General features: G+C 38.6%; 1 protein-coding gene across 1 annotated transcript in view; it reads left to right on the forward strand.

Annotated features, from left to right (window-relative positions):
- The window catches only part of Spin1 (spindlin 1), a gene marked incomplete at its 3' end in the record, with an annotated part of 52,473 nt that overhangs the window by 12,592 nt on the left and 25,480 nt on the right, over nt 1-14,401 (forward strand). The window contains exon 3 of the mRNA XM_023704220.1: nt 12,527-12,607. Coding sequence (XP_023559988.1) covers nt 12,527-12,607 — 81 coding nt within the window. The remainder of the gene's footprint in view (nt 1-12,526; nt 12,608-14,401) is intronic.

Below are 14,401 nucleotides of genomic sequence, written 5' to 3' on the forward strand. Positions count from 1 at the left end.
TATGCAGTACTGTATTTTTATTTTTATTTTAAAAAGCCTTTTTTTTTTTTTTTTAATTGAACTCAGGCCCTTGCGCTTGCCAGGGAAGCGTTTATTCCACTGAACCATCTACCCAGCCCCCTAGCCTTCCATTTGAAGAGACTGTCATAAAGGTTAGCTGGGTTGTGGTATGTTTTCACTAATTTACATTAAGAAAGTACAGTGGTCCCTCACTATTTTGCGGTTCAACTTTTACAAACTCACTGTTTTGTGGGTTTTCAAAAAATATTAATCTAAATTATTTATTGCAGATTTTTTGCTATATCATGGGATTTTGCAGTATCATATAGTATACATATGTTAAAATTATGTAGGTTTGCAAGTTTAGAAAATGGTTATGAATATTAGTGTTTTTAAAAGTGTGGTAGGGGTTTCTGAAGCCTTAAAATATATAAAATACTAAAATAAATATGATGTTGCTACTTAGCTGATTTTCACTTATGGGGATGTCAGGAACATAACCTCCATAAGTGAGGGACCATTGTAGACTGGAATCTAGTAATCAAAAAATAGATCTGTTCCCAACAATTTTTTTTCCCACTTTGTGAGACACAAGTACTAATCACTGACAGAGAATGTCTTTGACTCTTCTTTGTTATCCCTTATGTTGTTTCCTGTAGTTTTTGTGCCATCCCTGTCAAGTAGAAACCGTGGGCCCTTGGTGGAAGAAACCGATGCTAAGGAGATTAACTTGTCCATGGTCCTAATCATAGATTATGTCTATAACTCAAAAACAGCACATTCTCATTCTAGAGCATGTATTAACTGCTACATCATATTCTCTTGAGGTGCATGCTTTGTTGTCTTAATCTGAAAAATGGGTTATTTCAGTCACAGACATGTAGACTGGATAATGCTTGGTGCGGACATCTAAATGTGCCATGGTGTTGACATTACCCAGCCTTTTTTTTTTTTCTTCTTCAAAGTTTTATTGATAAACAGATAGCAATGAGACAGTTTCAAATCAAATCGGAAGTACAGTACCCAGCCTTTTTCTAAATTTTTTTAAAGTTAGTTATTTATTTGGTTGGTTGGTTGGTTGGTTGGTTGGTTGGTTGGTTGGTTGGTTCAGGTTCTCACTGTGCAGCTTGGACTTGTTGTGATCCTCCCATCTCAGCCTCCCCAGCACTGGGATTACAGACATGCACCTCCACACCCAGTTTCAGGGCCAGCACTGTGCCCAGATTCTGGGTCTGGCATGACATGTGGTACCAGGGATTGAAACCAGGTCCTTGCGCTTGCCAGGCAGTCACTTAGATTGTCAGGCTATCTTCCCCAACCCAATTTCATTTAGATTTTTGACACAGCATCTTGCTAAGTTGCAGAATTGCCAGGGCTAGACCCCAACTTGTGATCCTCATGCCTCTCACAGAGTGCTTATACTACGGGCGTGTGTCACCACACCCATTGCATTTGTCACCCTTGCACTAACTTGTTAATTTTGGCTGCTGAGTAGCTTATACATTCAGGGCCCCGTAATTGAAAGCATGGTTCTGTTTTGACACATTCCCCTTTTGTGAATCACTGGTGGTATATGTGTGGCTGTGTCCTCAGCGCCTTGTACAAATGGTTCTAATTTATTTTATTAAATTAATAAAACATCTATAAATTGCCTGAATCTGGTTGCTTTAGTTTGAATAATTACTGCGCAAATAGAAATTCTCATACTGTTCATATAGATTAAAATTACTACAATTATCAACAAATTTATTTCATTAAATTTATATTTGAATTTCTTTAAAACATTTTATGTGTAATGGTAGCTGAATTGTGTAGTGTTTGCAAAATGGCATAATGTGTTCAGCTTTTCTTGGGGGATCTTGCATGATACCACTACTCCAGTGGTGCTGTTTGTTCAGGTTTTTTTGTGGCCACAGTGGCACCCATTTCTTCCAAGGCTTTTTGTTTGATAATGGCTTTTTGAGACTATTGCAGTATAATGTAGGCTGGCCTGGAACTCACAGTGATCTGCCTGCCTCAGCCTCCCAAGTGCTGGGATATCAGGCGTGCACTATGATGTCTGCCAGATAATTTTCTGTAACATTATCCATATGGTTTACGTGCATTTTTATTTAGTTATTTATTTATTTATTTTTTAATGTATTTAATACAGGATCTATGGGGTCTCACTACACAGATCAGACTCTTAGTGATCTTTCCTGTTTTTCAGCCTCCCAGGTGCTGGGATTACAGGTTTGCGCCCAGTCTCAGTCGTCTCTCAGTGTGCCTCAGGGGCAGGGCCAGCACAGCAGGCCAATGATTGAACCCCTGGCCCCTGCATCTGTCTAAGCAGGCACTTTAATCTGCTGAGCTATCTGGTTTGCCCCGCTTACATGCATTTTTTATTTTTTATTTTTTGGCAGAACCGGGGATTGAACTCAGACCCTTGTGCTTGCCAGGCAAGTGCTTATTCTACTGAGCCATCTCCCCGGCTCCATTACATGCATTTTTTTAAAACATGCATTTCTTATTGATGCTAAATAAGCTTTAATAGAGTGAAATTATTTTCTAGTCATTTGTACCCGTGGCATCTCTTCATGGGTTAATAGTTTATCAGTAACTAATTACCTAAATTTTAACATGGAAGTCTTATGAGTACCCTACTACCAGTGGATATGATACCCATTTACAACCACTGTATTGTATGTACCACAAGTAAGTCATTATAATTTCTTGTACCATTTTAATGTTTACCTTAAGGAACTGCAATATGATGGCATCTGGTGGGCTAAGTCAATACATTGCTTTCCATTATTGGAATCAAAGACCCACTGAGAAGTGTACAAGCTGCCCAACTCACCTAACTCAACGGCCAATTCAAATCAGAGCTGACTGGCAGGGAAATGTGCAAGTTATGGCTGTCAGGAATGTGTTTAGTGAATAGTGTGTTATTTAATTACTATCCATGTGTACCCTCAGCGTTTTTGGTGGAAAGACTAACTTTGTATTTGAGTTGTTCATTAAATATGAACAACTCAAATACAAAGTTAGTCTTTCCAGTATTTTAGTTTTTTTGGAACTAATAGCATGATATTCTAAAAGTAGAATTGTTCTTAACCCCCCCCCCAAAAAAAAAGACAACAAATTAAATACATGATTCTGATTTGAATTGGCCATTGAGTTGGGTGAGTTGGGCAGCTTATACACTTCTCAGTGGGTCTAATGACCTAATGATTCTAGGTCATTAGAATAAGTCAATCCGCTTTTATATATAGCTTCTTGTATCAGGTTATTAGTAAATTAAAACTATTTGTCTTACTTTAGAAGTCAAATAGCATTGTAGAAAAATGTGAGAACACCATCAGAGGAAGAAAATTAAGCTATTTTAAATACCATCGTCCAATGATCTTAGCTTTTAACAATTTAATGTATATTTTAAATATTTAAAATTATTTTCATGCAATTTTTAATGTTATGTGTTTTTAAAAGTCTAACATTTCCTTAACTTAATAGTGACAAGGTTAATTCATTCTAGGAATATATAATTAATCAGTGGAGTCTATTGCTTTTTTTTTTTTTTTTTTTAATAAAACATGGCCTGTCTGTGTAAATCAGGCTGACTTTGGACTATGTAGCCCAGGCTCACCTTGAACTCATAGTGATCTGCCTGCCTCAGCTTCCTGAGTGCTGGGATTATAGGCATGTGCCACCACACCTGGCATATTGAATTATTTTTTATTTTGCATTTCATCTGTTAGCTATATCTTTTTTTTTCCTTTTCTTTCTTTCTTTTTCTTTTTTTTTTTTTTTGCATGTCCATCAGTTTCTTTCTGTAAATTCCTAGATGTGCAAATTCCTAGATGTGCATTCATGGAGATATGGATACTGCAGGGGTAAGGCTTTGGATGTATGCTGCCAGATCATTCACTTAGAATGAAGGTTGGATCTCTTCTGTAAGTAAATAGAAAATGGCACTGTACCATGATTTGCAGTAAAATTTCAACATTTGTTGTTTTTGTTGCTAATGTAGATAGGTCATCCTATTTTGCAGACCAGGGCACTGAGAAGTTACTAGATAAAGCAGGTGGGAAGACATTATACCAAAACTATATGCTGAAGTGAAGAACCTAAGTGCTGTAAAAGATGACTTATACAGAGTGAGCATTCAGAGTTGATCCTTATAGAAGACTGCCAGGGTCTGAGATAGGAAAGGCTATATAGGTAATTGGTTAAGCACAGTCTTCGGTCATTAAGGGTGAGGTGGATTTGGCATTGGAGTGCATGTGTTGGGCTTTGCTCCCCTCCTCTTGGAGTCACTGCTTGCTTCTTGGGTGCTGCCTGGACTTAGCTTCTGTCCCAAGAACCTGTGTGGTGTGGTAACCAGGAACTCTTAACTTAGGCTGAGGATAATACACTATAACTACAGAGTGAACTCAGTCTCAATCTGTATCTATGAGTATGAACACCACAACCATCAGAGAGCTAAGGAACTTGTAAGACAGTGAAAGAAGGTCACTGATCAGGCCGGGGAGATGACTCAGTGGAATAAGTGCTTCCCTGGCAACTGCAGGGGCCTGAGTTCAATTCCTGGTTCTGCAAAAAAAAAGGGGGGGTTCGGAAGGGGAGGAAAATGTCATGTAAAACATTTATTAGATAAGCCGAAAGTAAGAATTGTACCCACTTTTGAACAATTGGATTTAGAATTCTTAAGAATGAAAAGAATAGCTGGGAGGATTATTGAGAGTTTGAGACCAGCCTGGACTACAAAGTGAACTCAAGGACAGCCTGAATTACATGGCAAGACCCTGTCTTAAATAAACCAAAAAAAAAAAAAAAAAAGGTGCGAGGGCACACTTGGTAGATTAAGCCAAAGGTGCTAGCATTTAATATGACTCTAATACGGAATGAAAGAAAAAATTAATTTTTCACCTCCTTTTAGAGTGGACCAGGTTGTAGTGGTGAATAATGTAAATGTGTCAAAAAGCCTGGTGACATTTGAAAATCTAAGAACAACAAATTCTACAAGCAATTCATAAAGAAAAACAGATTCCCCACAAAGGGACAAGGATCAAATTCGTATCTAATACTTATAGCCCTGTGTGAAAGAAGAAAATTATTGTTCAGCTCAACTATTGATATGGAACATATTTTTGGCCTGCTTGTATACCTTGGCAGTTCAAAGATGAGGGCAAAGTAATATATATTTTTTGGCTTGCAAGAATCTTAGAATATCTTTGAACTGTATCTTAGTTAACAGGATATATTTAGAAAAAAAGATAAAATACATGACGATATTGAGGGAAGAAAAGACCTTCCTTGTTTATTTCTAAATAAAGCAGTACTTTAATGAAATTATTGTTAAAACTGGATGTGGGACTGGAGGTGTAGCTCAGTGGAGCAGGCATCCTGAATTGAGTCCTGGTACACTTAAAATAAAGCTTGGTGTGGTTGGATCAAGAGTTTGATGCCAGCCTGGTCTGTATAGTATGTTTGAGGACAACAAGGCCCTGTTTCAGAAAAATAAAACACCACAAACTGAAATTCTTAAGATAGTAGTGAAGTGGAAACGATTAGGATCAAAGACCTAAATTCAGTAATGTAGTAGAAGTAGCCAAGTATGACTTTAATTTTTTTTTTTTTTAACTTTGTGTTTTTGTTCAGTTGATTTTAAGAAATAGTGTAGGCTTTAATTAATTTTAGGTTTTGGTAGAAAAATGGAAGTATAATAAAGTATCCTTGCAAAATTAAAGGTAACTGCTGGAAGATTACAGATAACTTCACTAGGTGAAAGGGAACTTCCGTCATTATAACTAAATAGAGAAGGTGAAAAGGTAAGATCCACCCCAAAAGGATTGTGTATCTTCAAAAATAAAGGGTAAGGGATAATGGTTATGTGTGGTGGCATACACCTGTAATTCCCAGCACCCCAGGAGGCTGAAAGAGTAGAAGCTATAGTTCAAGCTAGCCTAGGCAATCCAGTGACTTAGGAAAAACACATCTGAAAATGAAAAAGAATCAAGGATACAGCTTAGTTGGAGAGGCTGCTGGTTCAGTTCCTAGTGTCCCAAATAAATAGATGATACTGGAGTCACTTTGAGCAAGCTCCTGGGGAGGGGACCTGAGATACCCATAGTGCTTAAAGGAGGGAGGACACACATTCCTATCCCCAGAGCTGGCTGGCATGGAAACTGCTATTCTGAGATATGATTAGAGGCATCTGTTAACCATTGTCAGGAGGAACTATAAGTGTGGGAAGGATGAACAGCTGAATAAAAATTGTTTCTGGCTGAGTCTTCTTGGTTTTGTTAAAAATAAAGTGGCTGAAACTTCTATGCCTTTGAATCTGGGCAAGAACCCACTCTGACTGGCAAGACTATCCAGAGAAACAAAGTGGGTAGAGAGGACACGTGCAAGGGAGGTGAGAAAGACTGCATCACCCAGCTGTCTCGGCTTGTAGGACCTGTGAGTCAAGACTCGGCAGGTCAGGCCAGTGGAAAGTGTGGTGCTGCAGCTCTGAAGCGAAGACTCACGGGCAGTGTGCTCACAGCGTACAGGTGTGCATGTCAACTCCAGCTTAGAGACCTTTATGGGTGACACCTGTGATGTTGCTTACCAACTATCTGAGTACTGTGGCATAGCCAGGTTGACATGTAAGATTACTTAACATACTGGTGAAGTGCTGTATTTGCTTATCATTTTGGAAATAATGGTTATTTGTAAATTGCAAAGAGGTACATCTGGTTGAATCCTTTCCTTAGTGAGGTCTGGAAACCTGAAAGCCTGGTCCTGTAGAGAAGAATTGGAATTTGTATTGGAATTTTTGCCCAAAAATCAACAAAAGATAAGTATTTATTTGAAGAAGAAAAAGGTAGTGCTGAGAAGTATATTCTAAAAGAGAAATACAGTTGTCTGCAACTGTTTCCTTAAAGGCCATTTGTATGTCACTATACATTTCTAGAAATCTTGAAAATGTATAGAAATTTTTATTTGGGATCTGAGTGTTGGTTAATAATGACTTACAGACTTCAGGCTTTATGCCTTTTTTTCTCCTTTAACAAGATTGGCACCTTGTTTTTGGTGTCTAGGAAAAATTCAGAATTTTTCACTCCTTTTTTAAAAGATGTCTAGTACTTACTGTGAACAATTTTTTTCCCTTCTAGGTTTTACAGTTGTGTTAAATCTGTAAGGTTAGAACAGATAACCAGTGCATGCACAGTACACTTCACCCTTATCAGCAGGAGTATGAACTGCATGGCTGCATTTATGTGAGTTTGAGCAGGGCAAGATTTTTAACAATTTGAAAAAAATTCTTAGAAGTAAGAACTTGTAGCTTAGAAATACCAAAAAATTTGGGAATAAAGGTATGTCATGAATGCACAAAAGTCTTATCATTTGCTGCCATAAAATGCACAGATATTTTTATGAAAAGTTACACACATGTTACAGAGCTGTACACAGTCTCATTCACAGTGGCAAGAAGAGTGAACAATGCAGCTGTTTAGCACCAAGTCCTAACTGTGTGATCATAGCTGTTTCATGGCTCCAGTGTTGTGAGCAACACTCAGATCCCGGGGCCATGCCAGTTCTCCCTGTGAGCACTGTAATAAGTAAGGGGTGTCTATAAAAGAAACCCCTCGTGGTTTGTGTGTCTTCTATTATGTAGAATATATACATAAAACTTAATTGACTATGTATGTTGGTAAGGCTTCCGGCCAACAGCAGGCTGCTTGTCATTTTGAGTGTGCTTAGGGGTTGGCACCAGTTACTGCTCCTGCATTGAGTGGCAACTGTGTTCTTGTTCTCTTGTCCCCACCATTTGTTCTATAATTAAGTGTATGTGTTGTGTCTCTCTGTCCTGTGCTGAAGCCTCTGTATGAGCCCTTGATTGTTTGAAGCATGTGGGCTTATAGCTTCCTCAGGAGGCATTCGTGAGAACAGCATTCCTTGTGTTTTTACACATTTGTAAGTTTTATCTGGGACCTTTATACCTGGAGGTCAATGTACAATTTGTAGCTGATTATAAAATCCTTGGATTACATTTTCTTCCCCTGAGAACATTAAGCTTGTTACTCCATTATCTTCTGACATAAATTGTTGCTGCCAAAATCTGATTTTCTTTATACATGATTTGTTGTTTTTGCTTGAAGGCCCAAAGTGTGCTACTTCCTTTAAAATCCATTTATTGAAGATGTGACTTAGCACCAATCACTCTAGGTTAGATTTCCTAGTAGGTGCATTTGTTGGTTTCATTGTAGGATTTTTTTTTTTTTTTTGGGGGGGGGGTACCTGGGATCGGACTCAGGACCTTGTGCTTGCCAGGCAGGTGCTTATGCTGCTGAACTATCTCTCTAGCCCACGAATCTTTTTTTTTTTTTTAATTACAATTTTTAGTATTTTTCCCCATTTCTTTAATTTTAGGTTCTATTATATAGATGTTCTATCTGTCACCATCTCTATTCATTTTTGCTTCATCTGTATTCTTTTCATCATCCTCCTTTTTAAGCTCCCTTGGTGTCATTTTTCTCTTGTTCCTCTATTCAGTCGTCTTATTTAATCTCTTTTCTGTTTTTCCCCAGATTGCTAGTTGTTTCTTTACCTTGTTTGACTTTTCTCACATGTCATTTTTCTCTTGTTCCTCTATTTAGTCTTCTTATTTAATTTCTTCTCTGTTTTTCCCCAGATTGCTAGTTGTTTCTTTGCCTTGTTTGACTTTTCTCACTTGTCTTACCTATGTTATTACTACACTTTTCTATTTTTGGTATATGTTCCTATATTTGGGTTTTCCAGCTAAACAACACTAGAGGAAGATAAATACAAAAGAGATTTGTTATGTGGAGTTGGTTCATGTGGGTTGGAGGCTGCTGCCTGAGAGCTATTTAAATGTTCATTGTTACTGTACATCACCTCAGTCTGCTAATCTACATGGGAATGGGAGCAATCCCAGGATCTCTGTTGTTTTCTTGTGACATCTGAAGTCCCTCCAGTAGCTATTTCTGTCACCTTTCTGAGACTTGCTTTTTGGGACTTCCCCTCCTTTCCTCTGCCTTCTACTCCTACTATGCTCAAGATTTTATTCTCAGTTGGTGCCCTGAGGGCAGAAGCAGCAGCATGGTTTTCTGGCCTAACAGTCCTGCACTTAACCCATCCTAGGCTCCCTCCTGGATGAGTACTTCCTGTTAGCTTTAATGCCCCCCCCACATCTGTAGGAAGTCCCCTTTACCATCCCTCCAAGATACCTAATTTGTCTGAATTTATGTAATTGGTCCAGAATAAACTATTCCTACTTAGAATATATATAGTTAAATATTATAACCTATGATAAATTGTTTTTTAAAAACTCATTTGTGGGGCCAGGGAGATGGCTCAGTGGAATATGCGCTTCCTTGGCAAGCGCAAGGGCCTGAGTTCAATCCCCGGTTCAGGGGGGTGAGGGGAGTGGAAAAAAAACCACTCATTTGTGTTGCATGTCAGGTGTTAAATAGTGTTCATGGTGTACCAAACAAGAGTATCTTATCCATAAAACTGAGAATGGCATTTGTGTCTGCTTGAGTCATTTTCTACTCTTGGCACATATCAGCATCTGTCAGATTGGTTTTGGCCTTCGGTTTGTGTATAGGCCAAGTGTTATCCTTTATCTCTGGATTTCAAGGTGAAATGAAGTTTTTTTTCCCTGATGTCAAGAGCTGATGTATTGTTTATAAACATTATGTATAAGTTTTTCAGTTGCTCATATTCAAGAAATAATGTAGTTGGAGCTTTCAAATAATTTGTAGTACTTCATTAAATATTTGTCATAAGTTGTGTAAGATTATGTGTTTTAGAGAAGTAATGCTGGTATCACATTGTTACAAGTCAACTTGAACTCTAGTTTTAGTAAAAGGTGAAAGTCTAGTTTATTCACATTGTATAAATCAAGAAGAGAATTTTTAGGCCGTTGTACTAGTTGAGAAGGAATAGTTGTACATTTCTTTTAGGATTGAATAATTATCTGTGTTAGTTTGCTTTCCTATCCCTGAGACACAATACCTGATAGCGGGGAGGCTTAATTTGGTTCATGGCTTTAGAAGAGTCTAAAGATTTAGATGATCGTCCCACTCCAAAGCAGAAACCATGGTGTAGGACAAGGCAGAGTAACACTGCTTATTAGTTCATGGTGGTGGGCATTGGAGCCAGGGGAACCACACCTAAGAAATGGGCAATACATTTGGGTATGTGGTACTCAAGACCACTCCTCTATGACCAGCCTTCCCACAGGAGTGTCTTTCCTAATTTGCTACATATTTCCTAATCCAGTGACATTGGCATATCAGGACTAATAGTCACTCTACCCCTTATCAACTGCACATCCAGACACATCGCCTTAAACCATACTTTATCCCTAAAGATAATAGCAAGTTCGTAATTTCATCTAACATCACAGCTACCCCATTTATAGCCAGAAGCTCGATAGTCTCTTCCCTAAAGTCTCAATAGTTCCAGTATTTTTCAAGTCCAGCTTAATATAAAGTCTTAGCTGTGACCCTCTGTAAAAATAAAGAGTAAGCTGTATAATCCCAACGTTCAATATATAGGATAAGCACTGCCATTATGAAAGAGCAGCAGAAAAGAATCAGAATTGAAATAAGATTAAAACCTAGCAAGCTGAACAGTCCCTGCTGCCCTGTGTCTGACACGTGGGACTCGTGGCACAATGTGAGTTCCAGACAGTATGGGCAGCCCTAGCCCTATGTTCTTGGTGGTTGGAGTCCACATGACCTCTCTCATGGAGTGGCTTTGTTTGTAATTTCTAGCCTTCCCAGCAGTAGCACCTCTGATTTCCTGGAGTATCATTCTCATAGCTTTTTGCACTGCTCTCGTGGGTATTTCTTGCCTGGCCTTCCAGGCCTTCCTTTGAAATCTGGGTGGGAACTTTCTTAACTCTACAACTGTTATATTGTGTATGCCAATAAAACTAGCATCTTAGGGGAAGTGCCAGTCACCTACCGGCTCAAACACTACCAGGTCCCCTTGGCCATAGCAACCTCTGAGTGCCTTGATGACCAGCAGAGTGAAATGAATCCTAGAAAACCAATTCCATAGGAGCCCCTTCTCTAGCAAGCACCCCAGCAATTGTCTTAAGAGAAAGTCTTATACTTCTGTAACCTTCAGCCTGCCATGGATGGGGTTTAGTGTATTCTTGAGATGGCCTCAAGTCATCTTTTCTCTTGTCCTTGTACAAAGTATTTGCTTTGTTTTTGGTGGTATTGATCTTTTTAACTTCCATGCCTCCTTTGGCCCCAGCTGTATAAATGGATCTCTGTGGGCTATCATTTAAGATTTTCCAGGGCCGGGGAGATAGGTCAACAAGGGCCTGAGTTCAATCCCCGGTTCCACCAAAAAAACAAACAGATTTTCCAAAAAAATTCCCTGTGTCTTTTGCTCCTAATTAATATAAATCTGACTAAGAATAGCCAAGGGTATCCATGCAACAGCCTATCTTGAAATTTCTTCTACCAGATTAGTCCATCACCCTTAAAATCGGTCTCCTCGCAGTCTTAGAACCTGGGCAAAATATAGATGAATTTTCTGCCAGAGTATCACCTCTAATTTAAATGCCTGTAGAATCCTTGTTCCCCGAGGAACTTCGTGAACCTGACTTTTACTGTTAGCATTCTGGTCTTTTAAGCTCTGATCAGAATCCATCTAATGCTTCTAGTTTAAATCTTCAAACTGTCTTCACTTCTCTAGGAAAAGTATTCCAGAGGCTTTTAAACCACAGGATCAGGTACAGTCCCATAGCAGTGACCCCCACTTGTATAGTGCTAATTTTCTGTGTTCTCCTATTGCTGAGACACAATACCTGACACCCCCAACTTTTTAAAAAGAGAAAAGGTTTAATTTAGTGCATATAGTTGCATGAGATTCAGTATGTGGTCATCAAGCTCCAAGGCAACCTGATGATAAAATGACCAGGCAGAGCAAGAGGATCAGTGCTAAAGAGGAATGTTTAGGGAATTCTTGGGCATACATTACCCAAGACCAAGGAGACAAGGCCTCCATTGACCCATCTAGATATACCCAGAAGTATGCTGTACTAATTTTCTGTTTCTTAATCCAATGAGGTTGAGATATTAGGATTAATAGTCATAGCATTGTATAAAGTGTGTGCATGTGTAGTTATTATTGATCACCTTTTTTTCTTTAACTCAGGCAATTCCTAGTTAATTGAATTAAAGGAAAACTGAGAAAACTGAAAAACTGGTATTTGGGAGTATGGCTTACATTCCTGTTGATGAGTGTTTTTTTTGTGCCTGTGCACAGTTCAGGTACCCAGCAAGCTCCTGTTGCTAATGAACCGTGTTACATATTTGTTGCTGGACATGGCCTCACCTGTGAACACCATTGATGGGGGTAGGAGCTGAGCACCTTGAGTCCCCTGAAGTGGGAGTACGCCACACAGGAGTTTGCATGTTCCTTGGGATTGTCTGTAAAGGGTATGTTAGCCAGTGGTTGTGTTGGATCTAGGTGTACATACTTGTGAAATAATACCTTGTGTGTGTGAATACAGAAAACATCGGAGCAATGTGGGGCCAAGCAAGCCTGTGTCCCAACCCCGGCGGAACATCGTTGGCTGCAGGATCCAGCATGGGTGGAGAGAGGGCAATGGCCCTGTCACCCAGTGGAAGGGGACTGTCCTGGACCAGGTGCCCGTAAATCCTTCTTTGTATCTTATAAAATACGATGGATTTGACTGTGTTTATGGACTAGAACTTAATAAAGATGAAAGAGTTTCTGCACTCGAAGTCCTCCCTGATAGAGTTGGTAAGTTCTTTTTATTATTCGTACGTTATTGCTTTAAAAGTGATAAGAAATGGGTGCTTTAAAAAAAATGTTGGTATTTATTCTTTTGGAAATCAAGGACTCCTGATAAACCTTTAAATTAGTTATCTAGAGTCCCAAAAGGTGATCCAAAGCGTGTGTTCTGAAAGCACAGTTCAAGAAATTCTGATGGATATAAAGATGTATAAAATGTTTACTCAAGAAATTTACAACTAATAGGTCCTCACATGGTTTATAACATTTTTGCTTAGTATTTTCTGGACTCCGATAGGTAAGGTTATTATCATTAGTCAAATATACTCTGTTGCTTTTATCAGGTACATTGACTAGGAAAAATTTTTTGTTTATTTCAGAATCGATGTGGATTGGGTCTGTATACATTACATAAATTTTCTGTTCTTTGAGCTAAATGTAAGAAGCCAGAATATGGGCTTTTTATTATGTGCATTTGAGCAGTGGTAGTGGAAATGAATGTTTTTTATTTTATATCACAAATTACCAGTTTTGCCTTGCAAATCTTCCTTAAGGCAGGAAGGTATAAATTAAATGATTTTATTTTTAAATAAGGTGGGTATTCCCAAGTTAATATTACTTTCTTAAGGATATTTATTTTAAAATGTTTATTAAAGTAATGCTGAAAATACAGGTTTATGCATTTGGATTGTCAGGCCTATCCTGTTAAAAAACCAAAAAAAAAAACCTTCAGGAGATCTAGAATTAAAGAGCCAGAGTTTGAGAATCAGACTGTCAGAGAAATTTTAACTCCCTCTATTTTCTTCAGACTGTGTCTTTGTATTCTTGGAAAAAGTTTCTTCTCTGACAAGTTAATAACTTTGCCAGAACAGCAAATTAATTTGTGAATCTTCCCTTTAGATAGCAAATGATGAATCTTTTACTTTTTTGGTTTGTTTGCTGTGCTTTTGGTTTTTGGTTTTTGTGGTACCTGGGAACTGAACCCAAGGGCTTGACCATGCATATTATGCAAGTGTTCTACTGATGAACTATGTTCCCTGACCTCTTAAAATTTTAAGTGAGGCGAGCTGGCGAGGTAGCTTAGCGCCTGCTTAGGCAAACACAGGGACCGGGGTTGGATCCCCACACTACATGTCCCACTGTACCCCCCTCCCCCCGCATGCTGAGCCAGCTACCAGGAGTGGGCACGGTGGTGTACACCTGTAATCCCAGTGCTGGGGAGGCTAAAAACAGGAGGATCACTGTGAGTCTGAGCTGTGTAGTGAGATCCTGCACCAAATACATTTTTTTTTTAAAGTAAATAAAATTTTAAGATAGGGTTTCATTAAATTCCCCAGCCTATCCTTGATCTGTTTTTCCTACATCAGTTTCCCAAGTGATTGTGTGACTATACTCTTGTTCTATCTCTTGTGTGTACATCCTGTATTTTCCTCATCTTGACATTAATCCATGTTGAAAGTTTAAAATGTTAACTTATTTAAGACACTTACTTGCAGAACTTAAAAATTACCCAAATACGAAAGTTATTTATTTGTGCTAAATAATTATCGTATATATCCATCCAGCTGACCTAAAATGTTAGTCTTTACTCCTTTTAGGGCAAAACTACTAGCTCACTTGAACTTTCCTA

The sequence above is a fragment of the Octodon degus genome, unplaced genomic scaffold (assembly GCF_000260255.1).
Source record: "Octodon degus isolate 3935 unplaced genomic scaffold, OctDeg1.0 scaffold00192, whole genome shotgun sequence".
Classification (NCBI taxonomy): Eukaryota; Metazoa; Chordata; class Mammalia; order Rodentia; family Octodontidae; genus Octodon; species Octodon degus.